Consider the following 21,872-nt stretch of genomic DNA (forward strand, 5'->3'; position numbering starts at 1 on the left):
TTGGTCAATGGTCTTCAGGGTTTCCATAAGAACAGAAGATAGATGTGTGGACATTAAGAATTACAGCTCTAAAGGTTACATATATTAAAAAAATAATAATAATAATAATAATTAGAAACAGGGTATCCAACTTTTTGTTGCTGTCCCAGAAAGAAACAAGAACATGAGAATCACCCTGAATCCCAGAATCTGAATACAGAAAAAAAGCATTGCGTGTGATAGGAAGACAAAAACAACATTAAAAGTGCACTGCTTTCCTTGAGTGTTTTCAAATGTTCCACTTCAGTAAGATCAATGAGATAAACACCATACTGTATTATTCAAAGCAAAAGGTCTATCAGGAACCGCATGTTCAAGCGTTGTACAGTTTCTCAGGCATATTGCTGATGATGTTCATGCATTCCTCTGATAAAAGACCATCACTAAATTCACTCTAAACCATGGATCACCCACGCTTTCATTTCACAAGGGTTCTCAGGAGTGACAGATGTCTTAAAAATCTTCAGAATTTACAAGCCTCTGTCGATCTGATAAAACTGAATGGCTTTGCCATCCACAAAAACATTTTCACTCAAAGTTTACACTAATTTATCTTTTCTGTTCCTAGCACAAGTTATCATTCCAGTTACACACATACACATTTTGAAAGTTCCCATCATTTTTCTAAGTGAAGTAAAATTTTCAAAATTCAATGGTTTTGTGTTTACCTCCATAGAAACATGGCATCACCAACATTAGCAGAGAACTCCCACATCATCCAGTCCAACCATCCACCTACCACTAGTATTTCCCCTTAATACAAAAACTAAGAATTTCATGAACACCTCTACAGATATAGACTCTACCACACCTCCCTAGGCAACCTGTTCCAGCAACTAACCACTCTTCAGGAATTCTTCCTAATACCCAACCTGAACCTTCCCTGGTGCTACTTGAGACCATTCCCTCTTGTCCTACCACACCTCACCATCACTTCCTTTCAGGAAGTTGTAGAGAGCAATAAGGTCTCCCCTGAGCATTCTCTTCATCAGACTACATAGTCCCAGCTCCCTCAGCTGCTCCTCATAAAACCTGTTCTCCAGGTCTTTCACCAGCTTCGTTTTCCTTCTCTGGACAAGCTCCAGGGTTTTCATGTCGTTCTTGAAATGAGGGGCCCAAAACTGAACACAACACTTGAGATGCAGCCTCACCAGCGCTGAGTACAGAGGAACAATCAGTTCCCTGCTCCAAATTAGCATTAACTTACAAAACCTGAGTTTGTTTGCTAACTGATGCTAAATAGTCAGCAGGAGTCACAGACATATAACATTGTTTTTGTACCAAGACTGACCTCGCATCTTTTATTTCATTTTATTTTTTACTAATGTAGAATAAAAAGTTTTGGTTAAATCTCAGCTCCCTTAATAAAACTTGGGTGAAATTTATCCCACATATTACTCCACTGACTTGCCTGAAGTTACAATAACTATGAGCCTGACCCTGGCACAAACTATTAACAAAAAAATAAAAAAAAAAAAAGGAAAATAAGTCCGATTCAGCAATGTTCTTTTTTATTAGGGAACAAACAGTGCAAATTATGTAATGAATTACATTCAGTAGGGAAAAGCAGAGATTAATAAAAATGTCAAAGATGTATAAAACATGTATTATAAAAGAAAAGCTACATAAATTACAAAGCATTTCACAATAATACAATCTGACTGTGGCCATCATTCCAGAAACTGCACTAAAAAGACTGGGGTTTTTTTGTAGCAAACTCCCAGACATGAAGTAAATGCACAGGTCAGTCATCAACAAATGCAGATGAATGAAAGGCATCAGAGATGTACTGAGCCTATTCCATGTGAGATGTGCAACTAAACTGCATGTGAAGCCTACCAACCACATTTGGGACATTCAGAATACTTGTACAAATAGCCTGGAGGCTATTGCATTTTGAAAATATAGGTTCCAGTTTCCTATAATAATTACCACAAACAAATTAGTGAATATAGCAGATCTCATTTTTCAGCTTTCGTAGTGATTCCAAGGAGCAGTGAGTATTTGTAGCTGTTTCTACTATCAATCACTTATTACCATTGCTTACTTACAAGAAACACAAGTATTTTAAGGTCTACAGATTTCCACTGAAGCAAACAAGAGATAGAGTTGCTCCAGATTGGTCCTGCCCGGAGGCATTCTTATTAATTTTTTCATTATCCATATAAGACAAACAAGTATACATGACCAGTACACAAAAAGAAACAGAAAAAAATATGGTTGCCTTAAAATATAACAGGAACATATTCTACTATGTCATTTTGGGAGATCAGACAAAACATGCACCATAAGTCTCGGAGACCTCTAAAAGAAGAGTGCAGTACTACATTCTACTTACAAGAGCTGCTGTATTGCATCACATCCACTCCACTGTTAGGTGCTAGACCCAACTAAATGGAGAGGAGATACCAAAAAGACAAAGTGCTGTTCAAAACTATGCAGTCCAGGCTCGAGACATGAAAGAACTAATGAGAAAATGAGAAAGTAGCAGATGGTGCCGCAGTACTTCTTCCTGCATTATCCACCGCCTCAAGCAGTTTCTATACACGCAAAGCTCTAGGGCCCCACCTGGTAGCAATATAATTACCCTAAATGCACACTTGTTTTTCATTACACCTTAACCGTTACTATGTGTGCTGATTACAAGTATCAATCCCTTTCATTTTCATACACCTCTGCAGTTGTATGGCATTCAACTGTGAAAATGCAGCACTCTCGACACTTCTAAAACAAGGCCCATGCTGATAAACAGCAGTGGGCAAATTATTTGTCACTCTGCAGGGTGCCAGTAGGGCTTGATAAGGATGACATCACTCCCATTTTACCAGCAACAATGACACTAACAAGAACATATAATCAGCAAGCCTCAGTGTTTGCTCTAGCAGGTGCAATTCTTTTTATGCTAGAAGTAAGCCAGCATTAGTTTCCAGTACAAGTACAAAACTATTTCTTTTATCATACTGCTAAGCAGAAGTTGGCTTCCATATGGCACTGCAGCTGCTGTTGCTACTTCCACAGATGCTTTCATTAATTTTATCAAGGACATACTGAAGTAAGTGCTTGATCAGCACAATGGCTATTTAGAAACAGCTGGAGAACTGAAACAATTAACTTAAGGAGACTTTACAGACCCAACACGCAAATTGAAATAATTAAATTCCAAAAATAGATTAAAATGCATTTAAGAATTGAGCAAAAATTCTTATAAAGTGAGAGTTACAGTTCTCCACAAGGATGAGGGGAGCTGAGAAAGAAAAGATAACTTTGTTGCTCTAACCTTAAGCCTAGATAAAATTCTTACAATCTGTAAAAATACATATGTCACAGGTATTTTAATACCAAAATATGTATTTTATGCTCTGATTACTTTCAGAATTAAGTCACAATGGAAGACATTGTGCTTTATAATAACCAAGCATGAAAGAGATTTTAAAAACTCAAAGCACTTTTATTTCATCATTTGTTTTGGAAATATTTTTCCCCACAGAATACTAGAAATATAAAAGATGTGTTTCTGTATGACAGTATGACTGCTTGGAATATTTAAAGGATCAAGCATTGTATTCAATATATTACACATAAATTATGTTTCATCCATCTTCCAAAAATAATTTAATTTTGTTTTCTAACAAGGCATTAAAAAGGTCCGTTTGTTTCCTTTTTATTCAGGCTCTCATGGATAAGCAAATACTGCTATCTGGATGACTAAACCTCAAAGGAAGTTTCTATCCCTTTGTTTGCAAAGTACTTTCTGCCTAACTGGAAGCTGAGTAGCTGAGAAAGTTTAATGTTCGCGAACCTCTGGCTTCATCTGTCTCTCTCACCACAGGTTTTTTTTTTAAAGAGCAGCAACAGAGAAATTAATACCTTGTTTTATTAGTTTCTCTGTTCCTAAGGGTTTTCTGCAACACTATTATTATTCCCCCTCTTTGCTGCAGTCCGGGAGAAATATGAGCAGATGCAGGTACTAGAATTAAGTAGGAAAAAGAAATGGCCCTGGGAACAGTAACACTGTGGAAGGTATCACTCCCCTCTTCAGTTAGCAGAAAAACTGGGGCAAAACATCAGAATGGGTGATTTCACTGAGTCAGTTTAGAAGGAGATAAAGTCTGCCCACTATAGATATGGCAAACTCATCTATAAGCTGTGTGCTGCGTTCAGCCCGGGGTATGTGGTGGAATGCTTCAGTAGATATGCATAAAGAAATCAACTTCTGTAATGTTTGCAGAAACTTCTTTTCTGGCTATACTAACTGAATCTGACTCCTATCTATGTCAAAGGGTAGAAAAAAGTTATTCCAATTATGGAAGGCAGAAAAATCAACTGTACTTGCAGAAACTAGAAATCAATTAAGGAAGAAATGGTAAAGACTGCTACAGCTTTCCAGTAGTAGTAGTATCCTTGACATTTACAAGGTTTAGAAGAAAATATATTTATTTCCATTAACAAAGTAAAATCATCCAGAAGTACTTGTGCTTCCAGAAGACATCAAGTATATCTTCATACATTAACCAGAAGCTTTATTAGAATACCAGAGGAGCTGAAGAAGATTTTTTCTTCAGGTACAACAAGAACCTGAACTCTTCTGGTACTGCACATAGAAGTTTCCTGAACTCTGCATTTCATATCCTGCAGCTAGAAATTCTACTTATTAAATTTTGCCAGAACAAAATGTGTTATATAGAGAATTTCATTCATGTCACCACGTTTTAAACAATCACATATAGAACAGCTACAGAAGAATCACATCACTGTACAACATTAACTTGTATGAATAATACTGCCCACGCCAATTTTAGTCTGAATACATGCAGCAATACTCTACTTATAAGCATTATTAGAAGAGTTTTGCATTATACTTGCACTATACAGATCCCTGTTAAATCAATGCTACAAGCATCATTTTTATTCCAGTGAGACTCTGCAGGCCAAACACTACATTTTTACAAAAAAGTTATTACTGATGTTCAGATCCTGGTTGGAAAGTATCCCAGCTTATTGCTTGTCCAAAAACAATGAACAGGCCTACCCTGCAATGAGTAGGGTTCCTACTGTGCAACTGAAAAGGGAGTTGGAACAAAAAAAAAAGGCTGGAAGAACTGGATTTTCCTGCTCTGCAGAGTATTTGCAAAGACTAAAAATCACACATTTTGTCCACATATAGCAAGTTTACTTTGAAGTTACTGAGCACATTGCAATTTAAGCCAAAAAAAAAAGGCCATTATGTATGGATGTACAAATGTTGTAAGGATGTTTCTATAAATTTGTAGTATAAGTGAAATAAAAGCGTAGAGAAGACAACCAACCCCTCCAATATAAAACCAAAAACTTTAACAGCAGTAGTGATAACATTAGTATCAATTTACCTATACTCTCCTATCTTAAAAGTCTTGTGATCAACAATTCTCTAATTTCAGACAATATGTAGCAAGCAAAAATGCCATCAAAATGGTGGTCATCATGAGGAAAGCAATCAACAAGTCTAAAGCCACCACTTTGCCATCACAAAGTTTTGCTGAACTCACATTTTGACTCTGTGTGCACTTAGGAACCGATGTTTAAAGGACAATCAATTTAAAAATACACCAGGAAGGGCAACCAACTAAAATGATCAAGGTGATGAAGCAACTTCTCTATCAGAAGAAACTAAAAAAGTCGTGGCTATTTAGTTTGGAAAGGTGGAGACCAAAGGAAAAGTACATCTGTGGTTTATACAAAATCAGGGAGTTGTTGGGTAAGCTGAATGCAAAACAAGTGCTCATCACATCCTACAACAAAGAACCAAAGGCACCAGGTGCAGCTAGCAGGAAAAATTTGAAAAAGATAAATATTTTGTGTAGAGACAGTTGACTGCCTGAACATACTGTTGGAGAAGTTATGAAGACACACATTATTAGGAGGTTCAAAATGCCTTAGATAAATTTGCAGGCAACTGGTCCTTAAATGGATACTAACATGATCTGGTCTATTACATTTCTACCTTGTACAATAGGGTTCTGATTGATGAAAAGAGGTAAATAATCACTGAAAGCAGCCAAGTACCCTCCATGTACATCTTCAACCACAGGCAAGAGACAGCACCGCCAGCAGAAGTATCACTGGTCAAACCCAGTAGAGAACTTCATTTTGTCTTCACTGTTTACCTACAAGCTTTCAAAACAACTTCTTTTCCTTCTCCATTTATTCCTCTCCCTAAATAACTCAGAAAATTGAATTGTTGGGTATTCTGTTTGATTACAATATAAGACCAAGCAGTAGAGATTTTGGTGAACTAGCTAAACATAGAGTAAGCTTTCAAAAACTTCTCGCTAAGATGGAACATCTCGTTCCAACCTTGGAAGCAGGAAAATCCAGACCATAAACCTCTCCTGCTCCTGTCTGAACAGCATTAAGTAGGTTGAAAAGAAATACTTACTTCAACACCTAGGTCCCTAATCACATGGACATTTCAAGGGTGATGCAGAGATCTCAGCCTTAAAGTTTACAAAAATGCCCTGCATTTTTCTGAGGTCTGGTTCACATGACACATCTATCAAATTTTGTTTCAGAACAACACAAAAATGCACATTTATTTGGATCGCAACTTATGCAGCACAACACTACAATCCTGTAGCCGTAAAAAGTTGTCTCACTACCACAGAATCTATTTAGGAAATCAGGCAACAGGCAAGCTTAACTAAGGATGACAGAAACATGTTGGGTCTTGACAGCTCCAACCATTTCACTACCTAACATCTTGTTAACTTTCAAATCAATGTCCAATGACATACGAAGCCTCCATATAAGGGAAACCAATATAGGACTTGCTGTCTTTTTTGATTATTTCGGGAAACTACACTGTTATGCACTTGTATATTGATGGGTAGCACCTCTCGTTACATTAAAAAAATATAACTGTAAAAAAAAGCCAAGCTTTCAGGCTTCGACTGGCTTTTGGCTGGGGGAGGTCAAATCCCTTTTTCTCCATCACATTACTTCAAGATAATTTGATAGGAAGTCAATCTAGCAGATTTTGCTTAAATTTGTCCTCTGATAAAGCTGCTAAACAACATTCTTAACAATAAAGATGTGTACAGGTTAAGCGAAGACTTGCTTTGAAATTTCTTCCTCTTCAATACATCATCAGCACATACTTCACTTAAGAATTGCTTAGAAAGCCCAAGGCATCAGATATAGAACTGGAATATTATTTCGATTGTTTTCCAAGACAGACTCAGTCAGATGAGTTAATATGTATTGCACTGCGAATTCCAGTGCTAGCACATGAGAATTTCTGCACAAGCAAGACAGCAGCCCACGTAGCTGTAATACAATGAATTCTTGCAGCATTTCGATGAAAATGTGCCAGTTACACGTATTCTACATCTGCTTGCGCTTTAAATACAAGTTCTTAAATGATCTGTAAGCACAGATGGATTACTAGTTTTAGCATCATTCTTTCTTTGAAAGAATTATTTTGGAAGGGAAAAGAATGCACCATCCACCACAAACACAAGTGCAGCAAGAAAAATCCCAAAACTGGAGTATTTTTCCCTGTGTCCTTTGCATTTGTGTCCATCTCATAAGTTAAGGCATCAATATATTTTGTCTTAAGAGACTCACTAGCCTGACAGTTTCTAAGAAATCAGTTTCAAAGTAATGTACAAAAATATCTGCTAACAAGTTTGTAGTCAACTGTCAAACACTGAACTCAGAAATGAAAATGGATATGAAAAATACTTTCCAGACAACCCGAAAAATCTGTGTATATAGAAGTACAGAAGTTGAGAGTTTACCATGTATATACATTCTTTTTCACTATTCCTACAAATCAAAGTAACAATTCACCTACACCTTCTTCACCACTATCAATACAGAAGACTTGAAAGAGCCATAACAAAATCCACGACTTATTATAAAATGCAACACAGTTTTTATGAAGAACCAAGACCAAAGAAATCAGTTCTGTGAGGAAATAATTGGATGTTTGAAATAAGCTTCACCTATGTTTTGGTTTTGTTTGTTTTTTGTTGTTTTTTTAATGTAGCAAAAGCCCCAAAAATTCAAGTATCTTGAATGTTCTACATTCATTAGATTCACTCTCCCTTTTTATTCTTCACATCTTAAGTATCTGAAAAAACTGAGGAAAAAATATATTCCTTCCCAGAATGCCTAGCTGCATGGCCATGGAGTGTAAACACTTTTCACTTTTGAGTACCCCTGATATTTGACAGCTATTTGAGCACTTGAACATCATTTATCATGTTTATTTTTAATAGCTCTCCCTGGGCACAGCTGCCTTGGATGCCAATCTTCTTTTCTTTTGCCTCATGTAAATATTTGAAATAGCTATTCATTAACAGTTACACATTTATTCAGTGCTGTTGTACTGTTTCTGAACTGGGAATAGGTTTTATTTTTCTCTCCCTATCTTTTGGCTGATCTGAAAAAACAAAATGCTGTTTAGGCTCAGTCTGTCAAGATTTAAATTGTGCTCCAGCTAAGAGTTAATGATGGGTATCTGACCTGATATACAAATAAACTAGGAGAGCAAGTGTCACTTTTCCTTTTCTTTCCTCTCTGTCTTTGTGGCACAAATAAAAGCAAAGCACAAGCAGGTTGGCCCTATTTGAGCAGTATTTGGATGAAATGGCTTCCAGTGGTCCCTACACACCTCAGCTTTTCTCCAATTGTTTTTAACAGGTCAAAATACAACTACCCTAAATTAAAGCAAACACAATTGGTCTTCACAAGTAAACCAAGCATTTTTCCTGAAGGTTCTGAGCCCTCACTGACACCCTGTAGGCCTAATTTATATACAGCATCTCAATGTCAAATATCAGTACTTCTAACACAATGCACACTGCATCAAAAAAAGCAGAAATTTAAGCTATCAAGACTCCCTTGTGTGCACATCATGAGTCCCACGTATCTGTAAATCACAGCTCTTATTTTCTTGGCCTGATATAGCAGATCATTTTTTCTGTGATACTCAACATGATAACTACTAATCTGTTTCCAGACACAAGCAATCTGAATATAAAAACTATCTCTGTTAAAAGTCTGAACTCAGCAAGCTGTACAAACTCTTAGAACATTTGATTGAGAGACTATTTCCTTGGGACTTAGAACAGAAAGACCACAGAGCTCTCTAATATGCAAGTGCAAATTATACCTAAATTAGCACTTCTCTAACACTCATAACAAGATTAAATTTATGAACATTAGAGACTTGTTCACATGAAAGGGAGTTGTGAGAGAAATAAAAATGCAGCCAAATGCAGCCGTGCCTTGTCCAACATTTAGAGTCAGTAACAGTTCTACACAATATAACTAGCTTCCCTCAGAAGGCTGCTAAAAACTACACAGTACCTTTTTCCTTCAAAAACATGCTGACAAACCACTTTGACATTGCATTAAAATCCACCTGTAATGCCAGAGCAGTGTGCAAGCAATGTTTTCTTCTATGCAGTCTTGAAATGTTATTTTACGAGTAACTGCTACCAGTAGAGCATCATGTATTAACTTGACTACAAAATACTTGTATTGACTTTTGTCTCATCATAGTAGGAAATACCCAAGCAAAGATAAAATAAGAAGGGACAACAGCTAACCTCGAGAGCGATCAACTGAGTCTCTGGGAGCATCCATGTCAAGTCGGGTTTTCAGAAGATACATTTAGTATTTCTTCAGCATTTTCCTCTGTCACAACAGGACTTGTCATCTCACAGAGTTTAAATCTCTCTATGAATTCAGTGAATATGGCATAAAAGATCGGATAAATTCATTTTATAACTTACAGGTTGTTTACACTTGACATTTGCTGCAGGTTGAGTTGTCTGATGTTTAAGTGCCTCGCCTTTGTAAATTGCAGCTTTTTCACTTAATCACCGAACACTTTAAAGCACTCTGGAAGAAAGTTAACTCAGACCTGATCAGATGAGCTCTTAGTTTCCTATTAAATGAACGTTTCCATCTGATAGCAGCATTAGGTAGGGAGATGGCATGTACTTGACTTAAAAGGATATTGCACAAAGTAACAGGAATATCAACTGTACACAAAACAACCTATGCACAGCAGGCTAAGCCTTCATTATAAGAACTGGCAGACACCAGTATTAAAAGGTTGATGTACACATTATCTAGGGTAAAATAGGGGCAAATCAGATATTTGTTGAAACACAGCTTAAGAATAGAGTATAAGCTAGTTCAGCCCTGTGTCCATAGGCCATCTACAGAAGAAGTTTAACAAAGTATAAATATAGGCAGCATAAAGTATTTGCTAATTATTCAGCAAATGCAACCCTCACCCAGGACTTTTGCTTGTAGTTCAAGAAAATAGATTCTTCTTCCATGCATCTGTCCTATCTCTTCCAAACACATGTAACCTTTCACTGCGTCCCATGCAAGGGAGTTTCCCAGACTTAACCATATTATGAGATTAAGTATCCCATTTTAATTTGCTCTAAACCTTTCTAGTTTCATTTAATGACTTGAATTCCTGTATGGGATGAGACATCTAACATTACTCTTCATTTTAAGAAGCAGGTGGCCCACCAGTTACCCAAAAAGAAATACAGATAGCATGTAAGCCTTATGGTAAGAAAGCAGATAGGTTAAAATTCTTGTTCTCCAATAAATTAGTGCTCTCCTTCACATCCCTGCAGCACAGAAAGAAAAATTAGCAAAAGATATCATCTACAATCTTTCCAAAAGGATCTTTAGCTGGCATAAAGTGACTGATACACGTTCCTCCAGGAACCAAACAAATCAGGAGGGGACCACTTATCAGTAAATAAAACAGATCACTGCTGCATTCTGAATAAATTGCCTTTGGACATAATAATGATGACCCCATAGTGCACCTGGCAGGCAACTGGTACAATACAACACATCTTATTTGCTAGCAATGTGAATTCTGGTTGTCCTATCAGTTTTATAGATGCAACGGCTTGTCTTATTTTCACACAAGCAATGGAAAGATCTAAGTAGCTGTGTGCGGCATAATATGCAAGGCTGGTCGTGATAACAGTATTATAAAGTTTTGAGAGTATTTCTAGCCAAGGTCTTACAAAACTAGAAGTAAATACAGGAGCAAAACAAGTATTACCAACAAAGAACCACAAGTTCCAATAACAGAACAAATATTTACAAGTAGCTTAAGACTCCAATATACTTGCAGCTAAGAAATAACATAAAATCAAATTTTAAGAATATAGCACAGACTACTTTGCTATAAAACAAACAAGCTTTTCAAAAAGGCATTCTAAAGCACACTCAGGTTGAATAGCTTTTACTGAGGAAGCTCTAGGCCTAACAGAAAGCACAAAGAATCTTCACCTACGTCACTGTCAAATGTATACAGCATCGAGCTTTTTCTTCCATTTCTCAGGTCTACTGACAGGGAATATCTTCAAGGCACAGCAATTCATAGCAAAAGTCAAAGTGACTAAAAACTAGCTGCCAATGCTTTGAAGGGAATAAAAACTCTTCTGTGAATAAGATAAATACAAACACAAAGTGCATCAAGGGAAATATTCATATAGACAATAGGTTGAGTTCAAATGAAACCATAGCAAATATAAAACAATTTGCATTTGTGAGGATTTTTTCACTAGCATCAACATTAGTGTGTGCCTGTTGTTCTCAAAAGACACAGCTACAGAGAGTAACAATTACCCTTCCTTTGAGAATTCACATTCAAAAGCCAATAGATATTAACATAACTCAGAAGTAACTTCAAAGTACTGTTTATAATCAGAAAATTACTAATAATGTTAAACAGCAAGAAGACAGTCACAGCTCGCATGGGTGGGTGCTCACTTTCTTCCCACTGTGCACCTAAAGGCATATCTGAAATCTAATTCAATAACTGGTGAAGAAAATAGTGTATTGTTTTAATGGGTCCAAAAATTATTTTGTCTTTTAAAAGGTACATATGTTGTGATACTAACCACACACAGTAAAATCACAGTAGTTTCAGATCTGTGAATATTACAGCTCAAGTAGACCATGTAGCTCAAACTCAGGAAGTTTCTCACAGCTGAGCTGCTCTCAGTCCAGCACAGTTAGTTATAGAGCTGCAGTCAGATGATGCAGGCAGCTCAGCTCTTTCTACAACAACAGATCTCCTATAGTATGAGGTCCTTCAGGTTGCCCAACTACTGCCTCCATGTAAAGGTGTATGCCTCAAGAATATCACATTTGAACCCAGCAGGGATCTGGAGGCCCACAAATCCCAACGACACTCATACTGTTACGATGATCCCAAAACTCTATCTTTAGCAGACACTGTGAAATTACTGGAAGAATAACGATGATTTTCCTCAAAGCCACGAAGCAGTTACCAACAATGAACTCCTGTTATAGTTTCAGTAGCTTTAATACACACAATATCAAATAATACACAAGCTTGGGCAGATTGCCCCATCTGGTTTTCCTGACATGCCTCCAAATCCCTTGACCTAGCAGCCCTGGGAAATTGCAGAAATACAGAATTACTATAATGCCAGCATTGTAAGAGATTCAAATTGTATCACTTATTACCGTCACACATTGAGATTTATGAAAATATATGAATAAAAAAGCATAAGCTTATTTAGTCTCATTCCAGCTTTCTATTCTCTTACAACACAATAAAATTATGTTCTGAATTCCTGACATTTCACTGAAACTACAATGACAGATTCCACTAGTTATAACCACAAAGGTAGGCAGTTCTAACAGAACAGAATCATAGAATCATGGAAAGGCTTAGATCAGAGGGGACCTTATAGATCATCTGGTTCGAATCCCCCTGCCATGGGCAAGGCTGCCAGTCTCTAGATCAGGCTGCCTAGGATCCCATCCAACCTGGTCTTGAATGTCTTCAGAGATGGGGAATCCAAAGCCTCTCTGGGCAGCCTGTTCCAGTGCATCACCACTCTCTAAGAAATTGCTTCCTGATATCTAACCTAAATTCCTTCTCTTTTAGTATAAGCTATTCTCCTTTGTCTTATCACTATCAGACTGCATAAAAAGTTGGTCCCTTTCTGCTTGCAAGCTCCTTTCAAGTACTGGAAGGTCAACATGTGGTCTCCTCTTTAAGCTAAAGAAGCCCAACTCTCTTAGACTGTCTTCATAGGTGAGGTGCTCCAGCCTTTGGATCATATTCATAGCCCTTCTCTGGACCTAATCCAAATGCTCCACATCTCTCCCGTACTGCAGGCCCCAGGCTTGGACACAGTACTCCAAAGAAGGCCTCACAAAGGCATAGTAGAAGGGGACAGTTTCTCCCTTTCCCTGCTGGCCACCCCTCTTCTGATGCAGTCCCTGAAACTGATGACCTTCAGGGCTGCAAAAGCCCACTGCTGGCTCACATCAAGCTTGTACACAACACATTCAACCTCATGATGTGGTCTCAGAACTGCTTTGCTCTTACAATGGAAGGAATTCCACACCCCCAGCTTCCACTAGGCAGTTCAGGGACAAAAGAGGCATGAGAAGCCTAACTGGCCATGAAGATCAAGGAAAAGAACTCATTAAGTCTAAAGATGAGGTAGTATTTTTAATTGCTTACATCTGTTTTGGATCTTTAAAACTAAACTTCTACTTCAAACAAAAACGGTTGTGTTTTGTTCTTGTTTTGGTGATGGTTTTTTGTTTTTTTTTTCCCACAAAAATGAGAAACTAGATTTATTTTTTTGTTATTACAGGAGTTAGAAAGAGCAGGCAAATACTTAGGCAAAAAGATAAGTGAGAAGACTGAATTATAAAGAACAAATATCACAAAAGCTTGGATTTTTTTCCACTTCAAGAAAAAATAAAAATATAACCTCTGTTAAACAGACTGACGGTTCTTTAAATTGCCAAAGCTTAGAGTTTTGTGGAATCTTCTCTGTAGAATCTTAGTCAGACCTGCAAAAAAAGCACTTACATACATTTTATATTCCACTTTCCAACACTGAGCTACAACCCATGCACAGTTAGAGAGACTACTAAAAAAGCAGCATTACTAGGTGAGATTTACAAGAAACAAACAAAAAAAAAAAAAAGGTAATCTGGTCATACTGTGAGATATTTTGGCAAAAGTGTCAAAATAACTGGCTAAATAGCATAATCCCTCCCAAAATGAATTACTATTCCTTGTAGTACGATGTTATTTTTCCTAAATAAAAAAATTTCCTGTATCATTCCATACAAGGCTCTATGAAAGTGTCCTAACAGTAAATAAAGTGACCAACCAATTATCGTCTTGAATGTAATCACATAATATTATTCTACTGTATTTCTCCTCTATTGTTTCTCTTATTACATTATATGCCCTTGGAGGCCATTTCCACATGTTATTTGTTGCATATTTTTGTTGTTGTTGCAGTAAAGGTACACAGCACTTAGACACTACAATTAGGCACTGTTACTGTTTGTGTATCTGTTTTTCCTTGCAAGTGAAGGGCCTCTAGTTACAGTTTTGCACATTACAGATTTTTTTTGGCAAATTAACTTCCTGTTACAACACATTTGATACATGATGCCTCTACATAGATGATTAAACAGATTGTCTGGACTAAAACCTCTATCAAGGCCAAAGAAAGACAATAACACGTGGAGCAAAAGAGAAAAGGGGTTTCCCTTTCTCATTTCTCATCTTGGTATCACAGCAGATCTGGCAATAAGGAAAAAATACATATATATCTGCATGGAATCAGCCAAAAGTGTGGAGCATGCCTACAAAAAACTAACAGCTCACCTATGTCCCTATAAAATCCTTTTGAATGAAGTACTATATATTTAAAGGTGACCAAAAGGCAAAAGATTGATCGCATGAAGGCCTAAGGCCTCTTGAAATTGTCAATACATTTTCTTGTTTCTAATTCTTCTTTCTACTTATACAAGAACAACATTAACCTAATTATTGCAAATAGTTCAATGATTTGAACTGGAAATATTAAAATTACATAGAAGCAAAGTAAGCTCAGTGAAAGTTCTTGCTAACCATAAAACTAGAAGCTGCTATGGAGTACAACACGAGTGTCCAACCTTTTGGCTTGCCTGGGCTGCATTGAGTGAAGTGGACTTGTCTTGGGCTGCATACTTGCAGGTCACTCAGAAAGTAATAACTCCTACTTATTTCCACCCATTCCCACCTATTATTTATTCTTAAAAACCTGCACCAGCAGAGGTGACCCACTGTCACCCTCACTACTGCTGCTTTTGAGAAGCATGCAATGCTAAAGAAGAATAATTTTCTACTGGCATATGCAGTATATTTTCACTGTAAACTAGCATGAACTAACAGCTAATTTCATGAAACTAATTATATTTTTAAGTTCATTCACTGAACCAGCAGAAATAGTTGGCAGTATAAAATGCTGTATCTGCCCAGAAAGACTCTCACAACAGGCTCAGTTTGCAGATCACCAGGTAGCAATATTAGTTATATATCTTCTACAGCCACTAAAATTTCTTCAAAGAAAATTCCAGTATCTATTTAAAGTCCTGCAATTCAACCAAAGCTACCCCTCCCTGGACACTGCTCCGCAACACATTTAAAGTACTGGCTTGTTTAATTTGTGTGTCTCCTTTCCGTACAGTTCACCAATGGCAGCAGCTCCAGCCTTCTACTTCACAAACTGAGCAAAAACACAGTCATACATGGAGTTGCTTTTGGAAGGATAGAAAGAACTCTTTCATAACTGCAAATACGACTTCCTAGAATACAGCACTGAACTTGATATGGTACACTTTGAGAAAGCATACTATTAACTTGGCGACACAAAGCACTGTACTATCTGCTGTGGAAGAACTCTCCATATAAACATCCTTACAGAAGGCATTTGTTGCTTACCTAAGGACCATTTTACTTCACATAGCAACATTTTTACTAGCTGTTAATGCAAGATAAAATTGTCCACAAAATTATGCAACTACCTACTGAAAGTTGAAATTGACAGAAATAAAAGATTGAAGCTAAACAGATAAAGCTTCAATATTCTACTTTCATAGTCAAATGGGAGTTGAAAAAAAATCTTTGTTAAAAATAATTTTAATGAATATTTCAACTTCATGCCAATGACAAATTGAAAACTACAATGGAGATGGGAAGGAGATGTAAATCCATACGAAGTACATAAACAAACTTAGCCTGAGAATATATATAAATAATTCATAGAAACTTATTTCAATGCATTCTGAAAGCATGCAAAATGCACTAGGAACTTGTAATACATTTCATTTTTTTATTATACTGAGTTTAAGATATAAAAATAAGATGCAGAAAGAAAGAATTACAAAGACAGGTCTTCTTCACTGGCTGGAAAAGTATCTGGGCAGTCACGATCTCTTTGTAATCGAGTTAATCAAGTTTTCATTTGTAGAAATGATCTGAACATGTGCTGTCATCTAGTAACCATCAGAGTGTTAAGTTCTGTTTTTAGAATACTCTAATATCTTCACAAAATAGAGACCTGGAAGGAGTTCAGTTAACTCCTAAGAGGAGTTAAAAATCTTCAGAAGTAGCCTTAGTGCCAAGCATCAAAACCTGTCTGTAAGACACTTTACATGTGTTGTCACAGTTAAATCATTATGAGCAGTAAAACTTGCAATGTGTAGTCCTAGACTGAACCAGAGACTACTTGACTTCTTGCAGAAAAATCACACTGCATATAGTATAGTTCAGAAATACTTGCCACATAAATATTTCCAACCTAGATTATAGAAACCTGTAGTACAGAAATGATTGATTTAAAACCACGAACATCTTACCACAACAGTGAATGTATTGCTGTTAGAATTATTGACAAGGTGGCAAATAGCAACTAAGTAGGATTACGTGAATAAAGTATTTTAGAGAGCTATTTCAGTGCTAAGATTTAAAGACCTATCTCAATATACCTTTCAATACAGTTCTCTAACCACTTTTGATGTGTTCATTAACTGAAACATCTCACCTTCGAGCCTTATCAAGTTGCACTCTGTAAGACTACTCATGTACAAAACACTGTGAATTATTCCAGCCTCCCATTCCTTACATGACTGGATAACGTAGTTATAAAAAATCATCTTATGCTTTTTTTTGCTTTTTCTAAGGCACTTCAATTCTCCCATGATAAATTTCTAAGTGGAAAACCTTTACACTATGTATCTGCAGCTCCCTGTATTTTTCACTCAAGTTTCATCAACACAACTTCTGAAAAAAACAGAAGTGATTGTAGAAGCAATTGGGCTTCAATAACACAGCAATGATTTTAAACGCTGGGTTTGAATTGCTTAGGTCTTTCACTGCGGTTGATGAAGAATTTCTGCAACCCAGCTGCAGAAAGCTGGCAGTAATAAATTCTCCATACACTCCAAATTAAGTATCTGACTATTTCATTACTGTTTTCTAATATGTGGAAGCTTGAGGCAAAGCCTCTCAGTCTACAGTTCGGTATTTGCTTCTTTCCTTATTTCCTCTAACAAAGGTAATAGCAGAAGGCCAAATAAGAATAGAACTCCCTTGGAGATGCCTGCTGTGAGACACGTCATAGCATTTCTGTGAGAAATTTCAAAACAATAGCTTAAGGGCAACTTTTTCCATTAAAAATCAAGTTATTTTGAGAGAGTCAATTTTTATAATAAGAGCCACAATAAAACAGATGAATTAAATTATTAAATTTTCAATCCAAGTTTACAGTTCTTTAAGTTCAAACTACAAGCCAAAAATTCCCATTTATTGACTGCAAATGCTAACAGAGCTCAAGAGTTTTCCTTCTTTTTATATCATGCAAATATGTTAATTCAATGTGGACTTTATGGCATGTATAATGCAATTCCAACGCCACATACAAGGCTTGAATTACTTTCTTTCTATGCAATCTAAACAAAATTTAAATACTAATCTACTTAAGGCCATAATCCTGCCTGTGTTATTCATAACTTATCTTCCAATTCTTTGCTGTATTTTACTGTTGAAAAGTTTCTTTGGAGCATTTCAGAAGATATTCAGTGCTAACACTATTCCTACGTTATACCTGGATGAAAAGAATGTAGCAGTCCTTTCCTACCTACTCATCATGCTATTACCAGGAAAGGTTTTTGCATACTGATCACCATGAAGATTTTCTCCTGCAGAGTTACTACTTACTGATTTAAAAATCATGTCTTGTAGTGCTGAAACTTGTAACCTTATACGATGTGTTTCTCAAACTGCTTCTCCTCCAATTAAGTGTATTTATACATCTCATATTTCTGTTACTAAATTCATCAGTATTCATCAAATTCATATCAATTTTAAAGACTTGTCCTAAAATAAGAATCCTGAGATACGACAGGATTCCTGTCTATCACCGTGGAATTTAATTCACAGCAACTGTGCTAACTGTGCACATCTAAGCAGCAAGAGAAGTACTGTACCACATGAAAAACCTTTGATGTTTAGGTGGATTCATGTGAGCTCATTTCAGATACTCTACTGACGTTAAAAGCAGTCTGACTACTTAAAACTATGTATGGTTCACAAAAACATCCCAGAACTCCTTAAAGAAACCCACTACCAGAAAAAGCAGTATATCTCAAAAGTGTTTTCAGGATCCTAAGGAAGTTCATGAAATTCACTGTTATTGTTGTGTGAAAAAAATTAGTATTTCCTTTTAAGAAAGTGGAAATAAAGCAAAATGGCCATACATTATACTATGCCCATAACAAAACACTTGGATGAATTTCATCTGAGCAAGCCTAAAATCAAAATGAAATGCTGTTCTTGATAATTGCACCCAACATAAAGACATAAAGGCTTTCTATTGCAAAGGCACCCACAGCCACAGCATATCAAGAACACTAAAATCGTAATAAGGCCATATTGTATCAAGTGAAAATAAGACCTAGTAGACTTCATGGACTAACTTCTATTGAAGGGACAAAATCTCTTACCTTGAAAAGACTGTTTGGCTCTATCCACTAGTTCTTCAATGGGATAGCTTGCTAGGTCTCCTCTGGCATGTTTAGTTTTGCAGTAAGTACATGCATTGAGACACCTGTTTAGGAAATGAAAATATTCAGTTTCTTGCCAAGAAAGACTTAATGTGCATAAACTGTATTTATAAGGAATATCAGGGAGAATGAGCTTTTACATTAAAAATAGTAATATTTTGTTTTAAAGTAACTAAGTTGATTTGAAGAGTGTTTTGCTATCCTACTTCCATAGATTATTTCCTACATCTACGAAGAGGATAAAAAAATTTATCCATTTCAAAGGATTCATTTATTTCATGTAACCCTTCACGAAAACAAAACTTTTTTAGACCTTCAAGATGTGTAACTGCATCATAAGCAAAATAAAAAGCTGTAACTTCAGTAACACTGATGTTTAAGATAAAGTCCTGATTTTATTCCTTGGCAGTAGATCTAAATAGCACAAAAAGTAGAACGGAAGTCTTCCAGAATATACTCAGCTCTGTGTCATCTGCTTCACAGTCTGAAAAGCACAAAGTAAACGATGGATACAAAGACCTCAAGTTGGTAAGTTACACCATCAGAAATAAAGCCGCAATATCGCTCAGTGACATATTATAACATTACATCGTTAAATGCAGGAAGTCTCTGTAAATATTCAAGTTGACATTAAGGAAAAAAAAAAAATACTTCTTCATAACGGAAACTAAAACTGGAACAAAATAGTGAGAGTGCTAGCATAGGAAGGTATGCCAATTTGGTTACACGGGTTACACTGCCCAACTTGCATTACTATCATTTTTCTCCGTAGGGTATCAATATAATCCCTGCCAAGCTGATCGAACTGCACTAAAAAAAATACAACAGCTGTAACTCCCTGCCTATTGGTATTTTGGGTCTTCTGTTTCTTGAATTTCTTTACAAACTGTTCGTGGGCCTATACATTTCATTTTATTTTTCAATTACAAAAACCTCAGTTACTTGCTTTGCATGCAAAGATCAGAATATGAATAGCATTATCCCACTAATCTCATATAAATAAATGAGCCAAATCTAAACTAGTATCAATGCGTGCTAAAAAGGATTATTTATGCTACTTGCATGAAATTTCTTATTCCTTTTGTAGTCCATTTATAGTGAAGTTAAAGAAAGCAGCATATTACTTCTTCCTTTTTTACAACTTACGCACAATTCATCTATATATTACTCAATGTATGTATTTTGCTCTATATTTGGGTACTGGCATTTGAAAAGCTCTACAGAAGGAGTACTAAATATTAAGAGAACTGAATTCTAAGCATTTGCACCAAGCAATGAAGTTATTAATCTCTGAACCTTGAGGAGAAGTTTCATATCTTTGGTCAATGGTCCTTCTCTACATGACCTAACAGCTATTTATTCATGTCTAATTGCCTATTCTATCTACAACATAATATCAAGAAACAGACAAAAAGCGCGCAGACATATTCATAGGAAAGAATGTAAACCAGTTGCTTGTGCACCTTCAGAATTGTCCTATGAGCAAATACTCCTTAGTATAAGTTCTAGGCTAATTGAAATATACAATAATATCTTCTTTTTCTTTTTTTTCTAATGCTGCAATAATCTTGGTCACACAGGGAGAATGGAATTGTGTAGCAAGTGGAAAAAAAGGAGGGGAAGTCATTCTCCAAATGTTCACAGTATTAAGTAGGGTAGCTTCTAAGAGATTTATTACTGTAATCTACGTATGACCTTAGGGAGTCTGTTGATCTATTCTTGGATGGGAGATGGAAGCTGGGATTTGGAAGCAGACTTTCTACCAAATTTTGCAGTATCAACTCTCTCTATCATAAAATATTGTCTAATACTTCCATAATTTAGTCTTTTTTTTTTTTTTTTGTTTCTTCTGGTAGTCAGAGACCTCACATTATGACAACAAAATGAGACAGACTTCAATGTAATATAGAAAAGGATCCATTTCAGAAAGCAAACAACAACAAAACTTACAAAACCTACTTGTATCATAGTTTTAACGCCCAGTATGAACATAATTAATCTTCTGGATTGCAGTTAACAAAGAAGCAGGTTTTAAGCACTTGTAAAGTTCCTGTACTAATAACTTTTCACAGATTTTAGCATTACATTCTGAAAAGTATAAACTCTAACAAAACCACAAGTATAACAAAGTATTTGTAGATGTTTCCCACCCCAAAAAAAAATCTCAAGCAAGCCTAACTCTGGTCCAGGTTTCCAACATAACAAATTATTCACACATCCATGTTGCCACATCCTCAGACCACAGCCTACAAACTGCAAAAGGTGCTGTAAGAAACTCTGAGAATCTGAACATTGTGTCTCTCAAAGTATCATCCACCAGTAAGAGGCTCTCCAAAAATCAGCCCAGCAGGTAAAACTCTCCTTAAAAATCAGCCTTCATCACAACTACAAATCAAATACACAAACATAAATAACCAATGGGCTTGTAATTGCAAGTAGTATTTTGCTCTGTGTTAAAACTGAAACCTTCTTCGAGCATTTATACTTGGTCTGTAAAAATTACTTCCTATTAATACAGGGAACAGTGGACTTCACATTGTTGAACTCATACATGGCTTAAGTCGTGCATTACTTTAAGCAGACTCTTTTCTAAAAAAGCAAACTATTTTCAGTATAATAATATTCCTCCTAAAGCACACACTTAACTTGAAAGGCTACCCATTGCAGAAGGAACTAATTATAAATAAGAATACTCATGACAGAGCAGAAAAAGAAGGACTTTCCTTCAGTGTGACTAATCGGTGGATTTCAGCAGCAGATGAGAATAACATAGATGAGGAGCAAAATCTTGGTTCCTCTTAAATTAAAAGGACTTGTGCCACTATGTTTAGCGAAGACAGGATTCCACTCTCAGAAATGAGTATAAGACATATTTCACTCAAGGATCATAAAACAGTTCAATTACA

At 36.3% G+C, this 21,872-nt stretch overlaps 1 protein-coding gene across 13 annotated transcripts in view; it reads right to left on the reverse strand.

Moving 5' to 3' along the window:
* The window catches only part of CDKAL1 (CDKAL1 threonylcarbamoyladenosine tRNA methylthiotransferase), a 316,695-nt gene that overhangs the window by 171,553 nt on the left and 123,270 nt on the right, over positions 1-21,872 (reverse strand). For all 13 annotated transcript variants that reach the window (XR_014943540.1, XR_014943539.1, XM_085540130.1 and 10 more), the window contains one exon: positions 18,907-19,010. Coding sequence is in view for 6 of the 13 variants with exons in the window: in XM_015854755.3 (XP_015710241.1) it covers positions 18,907-19,010 (104 nt within the window). In the remaining 7 variants the exon portion in view is untranslated. The remainder of the gene's footprint in view (positions 1-18,906; positions 19,011-21,872) is intronic.

This window comes from Coturnix japonica, chromosome 2 (assembly GCF_054131305.1).
Source record: "Coturnix japonica strain WE chromosome 2, WE-NBRP24, whole genome shotgun sequence".
NCBI lineage: Eukaryota > Metazoa > Chordata > Aves > Galliformes > Phasianidae > Coturnix > Coturnix japonica.